The sequence below is a fragment of the Panthera tigris genome, chromosome F3, assembly GCF_018350195.1.
Source record: "Panthera tigris isolate Pti1 chromosome F3, P.tigris_Pti1_mat1.1, whole genome shotgun sequence".
NCBI classification, from domain to species: domain Eukaryota; kingdom Metazoa; phylum Chordata; class Mammalia; order Carnivora; family Felidae; genus Panthera; species Panthera tigris.
In genome coordinates, this window is record NC_056678.1 from 3,931,015 (window position 1) to 3,942,725 (window position 11,711).

Here is an 11,711-nt window from a genome sequence, read left to right on the forward strand (position 1 = left end):
CCAAATCGGCGGGCCCGGAATATCTCAGGTCCTCGCTGATGCGGCCCGAGGGCTGGAAGAAAGCAGAGTTTCCAGCTCGTCCCTTCTCCATCCGTGGTGTAGGCTCCCATGGGTTTTCTGTCCCTTCCCTCAAGGCAGGGACTGAGGTGTCTTCGTTCCCTGACGTGGCCTCCTTCTGAGTTGTTCACCCACCTTCTGTGGGGACGGGCGTTGCCATAACTCTGCTACACTGCCCTTCACCGTCCTCTCAGGGACCCCCCTCTCTTTCCTCTCTCTAGGCCATGGGCAGTCCACAGCGTTTTCACAAAAGCCCAGGTCTCTCAGCAATTCTAAGCAAAGAGGCGGGCAGGTGGGGGTCTGGTCTGGGTGTGAGGTGCTCTTAGGCACCCGGGACGGCCTCCCTGTCTTTCTGAAGAGGGAACCAGCTCAGGGCCGCGGGGTCCTGGCACCCAGAGACCAAGCCGACCATCGACTCACTGTCTTTACTGGGAGTCTCAGCAACTTTCTGGTCACTTGGCCACCTCGGGCTTCTCGGCTGCCGGACGGTTTCTCTCTCGTTGCAAACTCCTAAGGCACATTCTAGCTTATAGGCTCCATGTGAGGTTGACGTGACAGACGCCCCCTGTTGGAAAGCTGTCCAAACTGGTTCGCGAACCTGTAGGCCTGGAGTTGACTCTGGACTGTGCAGAGCTCACCAAGGAAAAGGTCGCCTTGAGAGGCCGCATCCTCTACCCCACTGGGAACCCGCCCGGGGCTCCAGGGCTGGGTCGCGTATTACACGAGGCGGTTACGTTGCGGTCTCTTCCTCCAGGAGGCTGGGAGCTCCTTGAATGCCTGTTGCGTGAACGCGCTCCACGGCTGGCAACGCTCCTCGTCTTTTCTTCAGAGAAGCTGGCCATATCTTGAGGAGTCTCAGGAGTGCCCTTTGACGACACGACCCTCACCTGCTCGGGCCCCGGGCTGACCTGTGATCTGCCCTGTCCTCCTCTGTTCGCAGAGTGTGCGGTGAGGAGGACGTGGTTATCAACCCGTCGGAGCTGCTGGGCAAGAGGATGGACTTCCAGGTTGGCCTCGTGCGGTGCCTTGGGGTCAAGTGGCTGAAGGAGGACACAGAGCGAGGCATTCAGATGGGGTACCGGCTGCGCACACCCCCCCCACCTCGTGGGCCTTGGCGGGCGGGAGTCTCTCCTGGTGCTTGAAAAACGAGTTCATCACGAAATTTTCATACGTCTCTCTGCTTGTTCAACCCCAAAATGCCTATTTCCCCATCGGTTAATAGAAGTCCCACATCCTTCTAGGTTACTGGACTGAAAGCCACGTTTATTGATCCTCAGTGATTGAAGCAGTGGTCAGAGATTCTAATTATCTGATAGAATATCAAGGGAAGCTGTACTCTCTACATAGAATCATGGTTTTTTTGTTGTGTTTTTTGTTTTTTGTCTTTTTGAGTTGGAAATGAAAGGACTGTTATCACAATATGGAAGAAACACCAGATCGGCTTAGTCAGGCTAAGAGACGGTAAGAGATAAAGCAATAAAGCAAGGGAAACTTTGAAGGACAAAACCCAAAACACCACCTCACGTGGAATATTAACAATTTTAGGGGCGCCTGGGTGGCTCAGTCGGTTAAGTGTCCGACTTGGGCTCAGGTCACGATCTCACAGTTCGTGGGTTCGAGCCCCGCATCGGGCTCCGTGCTGACAGCTCAGAGCCTGGAGCCTGCTTCGGATTCTGGGTCTCCCCCTCTCTCTGCCCCTCCTCTGCTCACACTCTGTCTCTCTCTCTCTGTCTCAAAAATAAACACTAAAAAAATATAAATAAATAAAATTAACAATTTGATGATCAAAGTAGAACGTATTTCTCAAAATCCATTTCCTTTTTGCTAGACATTTAATACTGTCCATGTAGTGGTGCTACTCGTGTTAAACAGCGGAGACGTTGGGGGGTGGCAAGCACGAGGATCAATTTCAGGTCGTCTCGTATCAAGTAACCAAGCCAAGCCATCATTCTTTGGCTCATCTGATCCATTTCTTTGTAAATGTGTCCCTTCTGGCTTGGAATGCTGTTTTATGTTCTTTTCTCAGGTACAGAATTTATGACCTTTCAAGCACTTTATATACCAAGCCTGTATGGAAAATGGTGAATCCCCAAATAGAAGAAACTGTCCAATTTACGGCCTTAAATGCATCTCAGGAGTTTCTGAATTATTTACAAACAGACGCTCTCATTGTTGATTTATGGGGTCTTCAAGGTACCACGTTTGCTTCCTCTTTGGCACGATGCATTCTTCAATCAGATATCACGTCAATATATCTAGGGTTGCCAAGGATGTGGAGGAGGGAGGGGGTCAGGGTCTTAATAGCCCAGAGCGGTCTTCTCCTGGGTCCCTGGGCTCTAGTCCACAGGGGATTAAATGGCTTAAACCTCTTCATGTAGGGGCGCCTGGGTGGCTCAGTTGGTTAAGTGTCTGACTCTTGATTTCGGCTCAGGTCACGATCTCACGGTTCGTGAGTTCGAGCCCTGCGTGGGGCTCTGCGCTGACCGTGCGGAGCCTGCTGGGGATTCTCTCTCTCCCTCTCTCTCTCTCTGCCCCTCCCTTGCTGGTATTCTGTCTCTAAATAAATAAATAAACAAAGGAACATACATTTAAAAAAAATCTCTTCACACAACACTGGGCCTGGAGGTGTTTCTTTCCTTGATGGTGTCTCCCTCACATTACAGAAGGCTGCACCCAGCTGGACTGCTCTCAGTCGGACCTCATGGTCACAAGTGAAGGCCACGTCATGGTGGACACCAAGAAAATGTCCACTCTGATGGATCCAGGCCAGGTGTGCCCATTTATGTGACATTCAAACGGGCATCGCACGTGACAGCTGCTTAGGGATCATCGGTGTTCCTTCCACTTAACAAATGTTTTCCTTATTTACTCCTGTGTTCCCCCAGGGGCTTCAACCCTGCTCACCACACCCTCACCCCCACCCCATCTAGGGGGGTAAAACTGCCAGTCCCAAAGGGTATGCAGATAACCCCGCGAAAGGCTAACCTGACATGTTTTTTGTAGACGCCATCAAGTCAGATATCGGAACTCTACATGAAGCTGCTCAAGTTAGAGCAGGAGACAGAGCTGCTCAGAGACACCAACAGAGCCCTGAGAGAAGAAAACGTGTTTCTCAAACAATCACTTGAGAAGGTCGGTTCTACTCAACAAGGTGAGAGGCTACGTAAGTCTTGCTTGTTAAGCTTCTCTCTAAACTCCTACGTTTGAGACGTATATTTATATATATATATTTTTTAATTTTTTATGTTTATTTTTGAGAGAGAGAGAAAGAGAGATCAGGGGAGGGTCAGAGAGAGAGGGAGACACAGAATCTGCAGCAGGCTCTAGGCTCCAAGCTGTCAGCACAGAGCCCAAAGCGGGGCTTGAACTCACGAACTGTGAGATCATAACCTGAGCTAAGGTTGGATGCTTAACCAACTCAGCTCTGAGATGTGTATTTGTATTTCAAAGAAATTTACTTTTTAATGAGTTGATCTATATCTTGTTTCATAAAAAAAAAATCTGAGAATTTTTTCCCCTTCTGCCTGGATGTGTCTCAACCTGTCCTTGATAAATGCTGGTGTAGACTGCCACCAAAATAAAAATGTACATAGAGACTTGGGAGAGCAGATGTTGAAATAAATGTTCTGTCTCCTCACCGCCTCAGCACATAAGCCTTCCAACACCCTGAAGCTAACTTGGACGGCAGCACACCCTCCAGCAGCCAGAGAGATGAACCAAATGTACACTCGGCCAGCCAGCTCCGACAGAGAATTTGCCAAAGCCCTTAAACTGTTCTACCACAGCATGAACCAGGCAAGAGGGCAGCTTCTCCGACTGAGACAAGAGAAACCTCCTGTAAGTAACCGGAATCCTGGGAGCAACAGGGTTCTTCTTCCATTAGATTTAGGCATTGGAAAGAACTGCATTTCTTTTTAATTTTTTAATATTTATTTTTGAGAGAGAGAGAGAGAGAGAGACAGAGCATGAGTGGGGGAGGGGCAGAGAAAGAGGGAGACACAGAATCCGAAGTGGGCTCCGGGCTCCGAGCCATCAGCACAGAGCCCGATGCGGGGCTTGAACGCACGAACCGTGAGATCATGACCTGAGCCGAAGTCGGTCGCTCCACCGACTGAGCCCCCCAGGCACCCTGGAAAGAACCGCATTTCTTGAGCTGGGGGATGTGTGTGTTCAACAAAAGAGGAGGCGGACGCCTGAACAGTGTGTCCGCTGCTCTCCTGGGCATCCGTCTCTGCTCTTGCTTTTTTATTCAAGTGCGCTGCTGGCTGTTTCCAGGTAGTGATATTCATTGACTTTATGACTTACACAGTATCCCAGAAACACAGATTTGGCTTACTGTTATAAACCAAATAAATACAATTCATCACACTAAAATGCTAGAGGAGGTGTCCCGGGTGGCTCCGTCCATTAGGCACCTAACTCTCGATTTGGGCTCAGGTCACACATGATCTTGCACACCGTTTGCGGGTTCAAGGCCCGCTTGGGATTCTCTCTCTGCCCCTCCCCTGCTCACGTGCTCGCTCTCTCTCTTAAAATAAATAAGCATTTTTTTAAAAAAGGATAGGAGAAAAATCAAGGTTACTTCAACAGATTCAGAAAAAGCAGGTGACAAAATTCAGCATCTTGCCATGATAAAAACTCTTAGCATATTAGGAATAGAATGGACATCCCTCAATCTGAGGAAGGCAGACTTAAGCACAGAGCAAGCATGATCCCTAATGGTGTAGCGCTGGATGCTTTTTTCCTTTTACATCAGGAAGAAGTCCGGGATGCTAGCCAACTTGACTTCTGTGTGACACTGTACTTGAGCACGAAATACAGGAATAAAGTTGAAAACGGGAAAAAGTAACAGCAAGAATAGCATATGTTTATACAACACTTACTAAGTGCTTTACAGTTACTCAATTCTCACAGCCCGATGTCGTCGGTACCATCATTAGCCTTATTTTACAAATGACGGGTCTAAGGCACAAGACAGGTTAAGTAACTTGGGTGAGGACACAACCAGTTGACTAGCAGGACCAACCTCCAAACCCAGCAAGGGTCCCTCCACAGTCTATGTTCTCTCCTACTACCCCCATGCTGCCTCTGTTATTATTCTCAGATGACCTGTGTATGCAAATTAAAACTCCAGAAGAATTTATAAATTAACTACTAGAATGACAAAGTTGCCGGAAAGAAAATCATATATACACACACACACACACACACACACACACACATATTTGTTTTGTTTTGAGAGAGAGAGAGCGTGCACGGGAGGGGCAGAGAGAGAGGTAGAGAGAGAATCCCAAGCAGGCTCTGCACTGTGAGCGCAGAGCCCGATGTGGGGCTCGAACTCACAAACCGCAAGATCGTGACCTGAGCCAAAGCTGGACGCTTAACTGACTGAGCCACCCAGGCGCCCCAAGAAAATCAATATTTAAACATTAACTGGGGCGCCTGGGTGGCTTGGTCGGTTAAGCATCTGACTTCGGCTCAGGTCATGATCTCACGGTCCGTGAGTTCGAGCCCCGCGTTGGGCTCTGTGCTGACCGCTCAGAGCCTGGAGCCTGTTTCAGATTCTGTGTCTCCCTCTCTCTCTGCCCCTCCCCTGTTCATGCTCCGTCTATCTCTTCCTCAAAAATAAATAAACGTTAAAATTAAAAAAAAAAAAAAACATTAACTGCATTTGAGGGGTGCCCGGGTGGCTCACTTGGTTGAGTGTCTTACTCTTGATTTTGGCACAGGTCGTGCTCTCATGGTCCGTGGGCTCAAGCCCCGTGACAGGCTCTGGGCTGACAGTGCAGAGCCTGCTTGGGATTCTCTGTCTCACTCTCTGCCCCTCCCCTGTCTCACAATAAATAAGCGAACGTCAAAAAAAAAATTAACTGCATTTGAATATAACAGCATCCAACAGCACTGCCTTGTGTAAAAGATGTCATTTATCATTGCATCAAATCCGTGAAGTACTTAGGCCTATAGCTAACATAAAACTGTGCTATAAAGCCCGTAAAACTATGGCCTGGTATGGAGAAAATGTTAAACTTCGCTTGAGCGATGTTAACGAAGATCTAAATAAATGGTGAAACGTGCTAGGTGTCCACAGTTTGGAAGATCTGCAATTGCAACTCTTTCGAGTCCCCCTGAGAGTCACTGTAACCCAACCAAACGTAAGGGGATCTGACGAGATGATGCTATACTTGAGATGGGATTGCGAAAGCAAAGAACAGCCAAGACCCAACACAAGCGTAGGAAGCCTCGCCCTACCTGATGCCAAGGCTTACTTTAATGCTATGGTAACAGACAGCAAAGTATCAGCCCAGTGTGGATAAGGTAACCAAAGGAGAAAGACAGAAGGCCCGGAAATAGATTCACCCAGGACCAGAGACACGCTATGTGACCGATGAGGGACTGCGGTGATGGCAGCAAGGGTGGATTTTACAACAAACGGTGCTAGAATTAAGAATACATACCGGGGCGCCTGGGTGGCTCAGTCGGTTAAGCGTCAGACTCTTGATCTCAGCTCAGGTCACGATCTCACAGTTTTGTGAGTTCGAGCCCCGTGCTGGGCTCTGTGATGACACTGTGGAGCCTGCCTGCAATCCCCTCTCTCTTCCTCCCACTCTCTCTCTCAAAATAAATACATAAACTTTAAAAATTAAAAAAAAAATGCATACAAATGCATTCCAAAATGAAATTGGAATCTTACCTAAGACTATAGCCAGAAACCAATTTCAGGTGACAACTAAGGACTCAACCGCAAAAGGTAAAAGCCTAGAGATGATCATGACCATGCGGTGACAGGATAGGACAAAACACCCGGCTGTCAAGGGAAACACCGATAGATGCACCCGCACTAAATGGTACACTTTGGCCCAGATACCAAAATAAAGGCAAAAGAGGCCAGGAAAGGTTATTTACACACAACACGTTTAACATGTAATGAACTAAGATCCAAAGCAAAGAACTACACAAACCAAAAAGAAAAACAGCCCAACAGAAAAAAAAAGAAAAAAAAAAAAGAAAAGGCCAATAGACACATCAAAGGGTGCTTAACCTCTTGAGTAGTTCGGGAAACACTAATTGAAACCACAGTGAAACGGTATTATAAACCCACCATGCTGGCAAAACTTAAAGGTCTAAAAATACCCAGCTGTGATGACGGGATGAAGCAACAGAAACCCACGCATTGCCGGGAGGAGTTTAAATTGGTTCGACCACTTAGAAAAAAATTTTTTTTGCCACTTACCTAATAAAAGTGGGAAAATGCATCAACCCTAGAAGCCTGCGACTCAGCTCTTCGCAGAGTCAGCTGGTTCTGCAGAGGATTCGGCCCCAAGGCCCCCAAGCAGTGGTTCTCAGAGGGTGGTCCCCCTGCCTAGCAGCTCCAGAATCATCTGGGGTCTTAGAGGTCCAAACCCCAGGGCCCCTGCCAGACCTGCTAAACCAGAGCCCTGGAGTGAGGCCCAGGAGTCCGTGCTTTAACGAGCCCTCCAGGTGATTCTGCCTGGGAACTGAAGTCCGAGAACCACCTCACTAGGCTCTCAATGCACGGATTTGTCTCCCACGTACTGGGATGATTCTAGTTATACACCATTCTTGAGAGAATTGAGAAAATAGCCCCTCGGATCATTTCCTATTCTGTGGTTCAGATGAGGGACCGGCTGAAAAATTCTGCAGAAACCCACGCGTGTATGCCCCAGCTGCTCTTAATCCCCCCCTCCTCCATAACAACCGGCACCGGAAAACCCCAGCGGAAGAGAGGTCAGGGAAGCACCCCCCCCTCCCGGACCGGGGAACCCTAGCCACATGCCAGTCGATGAATCTCAGCACCACCCGTCAGCGCTGACTTCCAAGTCCACCAAAGATACCATCCAGTAGGATTCCGTAAATGGACAGGAAACGGGCAAAATATCCGGTTCAGGCTGCATTCCAGGTGGCACAAGAAAATGATGATCACGGAAGTCAGGCTAGTAGTGGTTGTTCCTGGGGGACAGAGGGTGTGACCTGCGGAGGTCTGTGTTGCGCAGGTGTATTCCCTTCAACACATTAAGGGTTCTCGTGTGCGCCTGTCTCTCACAATTGCAGAGAAAGAAAAACTGATGAGGGGAAAGACACTGTAAACAAGGCTAAAAAAAAAAAAAAAAAAGCCACACCCCATTTGTATTGTTTTTCATCACAGAGTAGTATTCAGAAAATATAAATGACGACGTTTAAGAGAAAACCAGGATGGAAAACACACTGGAAACAATGGCCTAAGTATCCCAGCTGCCATCTCACTAGTGATCCGGGAACCACCTGCAGGGACGCTCGGTGCCCTCTGCCTGCTCCCGGCTCGTGAGCACGGTCACCCTCCGCTCCACTGTCGCACGCGGGCACTCGGGCCCACCCGCGCCCCTGCACCTGCCTCCCCGGGGTGGGGCCCGCAGCAGGCAGCCCCCACTCCGCTACCGACGGGCGCACCCCCACCCCCCACCCCCGCGCGGTCCTTGGCAAACCCCAGAACTCCCCCCGGTATTAAAGGCATGCGGGTCATTCCGATCTGAATGAGCCCTTCTCTCCAGCAGCGGCAACCGAAGGCCGGGTGGGCGGCCTTCCCCACGCTGGACAGGCCGCCAGGGGACTCACCACCTCTGCCGGCAACTTTCCCACGAAGCTCGTCGGCAGAACTTCCGGGCACCCCCGAGGCTGCTATCCTTTCCCCCGTTCTTTCATTTCCAGGAGGAAGATGAAATGCTTCGACCGTTCGTACAGCAACAGGCACAGAAGTTAAAGGACTTTGGAGACGTGCTGGAGTCCAGCTTGCGGAGGCTGAAAAACGATGTCGCCGTCATCGTGAAAAAGAAGAGAGCGAGTTTGCCGCAGGCAGAATAGCGCGGACGCAGCCGCTGACAACCCCTGAGCTCTGGGCGAAGCTCCCCCGCGCAGCCGGATTAACTCGGCCACCAGAGCTGCGCTGTGGGCGCAACGCACTCCAGTCATTTCTTGTGCCGCTTCTGTCCTTCAGTTTGATTTACAGTCACGTAGAGATGAATCCACACCCAGGGCGAAGGTGGGCTGGGAGACAGGAGGTCTTGGGGGTGGGCGGTTCACAGTCTGCGCGCTGGCCCTGGATTGTCTGGGGCTCAGTCCTCTCATCTGTCACTTCCCGACTATAGCTGGAGGCAAACGCCCCCTGCCCCCCTCCAGCCTCTGTTCCCTGTTAGGTGGAAATGAGAGCAGCACTAACTGCAGATGGGTAACGGATGCAAAGCACCTGTAAAGCACTTAGCACAGCACCCTGGGCTGGGAAAAGCACTTAGAATAGCACCCGGGGCTGGAAGCACTCAGCACAGCACCCTGGGCTGAGAAAAGCACTTAGCTCAGCACCCGGGGCTGGGAAGCACTTAGCACAGCTCCCCACAAACCAAAGCAGCTGATAAGCATCTGCCATTGATATTTTGATGGTAAATAGTTTGAAAGTTCAAATAAAGCTGTTGTGATGAATTTCTTGCTGTCAGACCTGGAGACTTAACAGTTATTTCAAGCCTCTCCTTTGTTATCCTTGCTCTGAAAACATCCACTTATTTTGCTGCCTTCATGAGTTTACCTGAAAATGGTTCAGTGCTGTATCATGCACCCATGCAATGCGGGTCCGCGGGGCCAAGGTTGAGACCTTCGGGAAGATCTCCCGACAGGTAGTCAATCTCAGGTGATCCTGGTTCCGCAAAGAACTGCCGGGTGGGTCTCCACCGCCGAGGGCTGACGCACTGGGCGCTCCGGCGGGGGTGGGGAGGGCTGTAGAGAGACCTCCTGTGGCCAGAGAGCCCCTACTGGTAACAGCAGCACTAAGGATACTGAGACTCCATGAGCATGTACGTGTGCCGGGCACCAAGCTACGTGCTCAACGCGTTAGCCCATTTCACTCATTACCATCCTATGAGTTTGGCACAGTTATCTCCCCGTTTTGAGATTTTAAATAAGCAAGGCCTGTGCGCCTCTGAGTGAGCAGAAATCTGCAGGTGGCGTTCTGGACCACCGTGGCCTGTGCACAACTGTCCCAGGTTGGGGCGGCGGGAGGGAAGCTGGGCTGATTTGTGTAAGAAACCAGGACGGAGGAAATAGACGTGACAGCCCCAATCCTTGCCCCCTAAAGTATGAAGTTAGGGCGATCAAACAGGATGAAACAAACTCTATGGCAGGACAGCTATCAAGGCCTCCAAGAGGAGCCTCCCAGAAGCAGGGAGTCTGGGCTGGTGATTTCTGCTTAATACTAGGGACCAGGGGCTAATCGAGGAGGCCTGGGCGGGGAACCAGGGGCTCTGGGGCAGGACCAGTATATGCACACCAACTAAAAAGTAACCTGAAACAGTGAAGCCCAAGTGTGGAGCTCTGCGTGCTGATGGCCGCAGGGACCGGGTCTGCAAAGCAGCAGGGAATCCTGGAAAGCCTGGCAGAGAGGCCGAGGGAAGCAGGAATGGCTAGGCTAATACCTCGTGGACTAAGCCCCAGCGTTCTTCGCCAGTTTGCAGAAATAATTGCAGAAGGAACAGGCTTTCTGCAAAAGGGTGGCGGGAGGAGCCTCAAGGTTTAAAAGGATACTCTGGGGGTGCCTGGGGGGGGGCTTAGTCAGTTAAGCATCTGACTTCGGCTCAGGTCATGATCTCACAGTTCGTGAGTTCGAGCCCCACACTGGGCTCTGTGCTGACAGCTCAGAGCCTGGAGCCTGCTTCGAATTCTGTCTCCCTCTCTCTCTGCTCCTCCCCGACTTGCACTCTGTTTCTGTCTCTCAAAAACAAACGTTAAAAAAATTTTTTTAAAGATAATCTGTATGAGACACACTTGTATCTCAGGCTGGAGGAGGCCCACGCAGGTTGTGCGCACCGGCATCCCCCTCAGAGCAGGACACGGCCCACACACCGCGAAGCTGGAGAGAACACCTAACAACGTGCGGCCTCACCCAGCGGGTCCCAGATGCACATCTAACCCGGATCAGTCGGATCCAACCTGCAGACCCCCTGAATGCAAACTGCTGGGGGCCACTGCAGACCCCAGTGTCGTTCTAGGATTCTGGCACGTGGCCACTCTGTTGCTCCCGAACACCTTCCTGATTTGGGAGAAGATAAGAACTTAGTTCAAGGTCCCCCAAATTAGGGCAGAGCTGAGGGCAGAGGATGGGCAATACCCACACCGCCAGCATGAATCTCCGTGTTCACTTAGACGCCCTCTTCTGTACAGGTAGCACAGAAGGGCTGCTCAACACCATTAATACTCCTCTCAATACCACGCTTCTCCCTGCAGAGCAGAAGCTTCATGAAGGCAGTGGCTGCCCTCTTCGTGGCACAGAGCCCCAGGTATGTGTTTATTTTACGCTTATTACAAAAGGAAAAGTCTCTGCCTTATTTTAGGGCTTCAGAGGACAACCTGGTTAAATACGAAAAATCCTGGTTAGGCGGTGAAAGTGGGTGGAAACTTACCAGCTATACCCATGAAACCAATCACAGGTTGGGAAGCAGAGAAATCTGCGGCACAGGCGAGACCACTTGGGGGGGCGTGTCTGCCACCACCTCAAATACTTAGGTCCAAGCACAAAACCACCGTTCCATTGACAACCCTTTATTATTCAACTTAGGTAATAGTCAAAAACTCAGTTAGTGTGGATGGGCTAAAAACTAGGCTACCACAGCAAAAAA

At 50.4% G+C, this 11,711-nt stretch overlaps 1 protein-coding gene across 1 annotated transcript in view; it reads left to right on the forward strand.

Annotated features, from left to right (window-relative positions):
• LOC102948505 (kinesin-like protein KIF28P) overlaps positions 1 to 9,027 on the forward strand; it is a 78,770-nt gene extending 69,743 nt beyond the window's left edge. The window contains exons 18-23 of the mRNA XM_042976630.1: positions 998 to 1,132; positions 2,084 to 2,250; positions 2,721 to 2,829; positions 3,072 to 3,220; positions 3,704 to 3,894; positions 8,761 to 9,027. Coding sequence (XP_042832564.1) covers positions 998 to 1,132; positions 2,084 to 2,250; positions 2,721 to 2,829; positions 3,072 to 3,220; positions 3,704 to 3,894; positions 8,761 to 8,913 — 904 coding nt within the window. The 3' untranslated portion in view covers positions 8,914 to 9,027. The remainder of the gene's footprint in view (positions 1 to 997; positions 1,133 to 2,083; positions 2,251 to 2,720; positions 2,830 to 3,071; positions 3,221 to 3,703; positions 3,895 to 8,760) is intronic.
• The last annotated feature ends 2,684 nt before the right edge of the window (positions 9,028 to 11,711 follow it).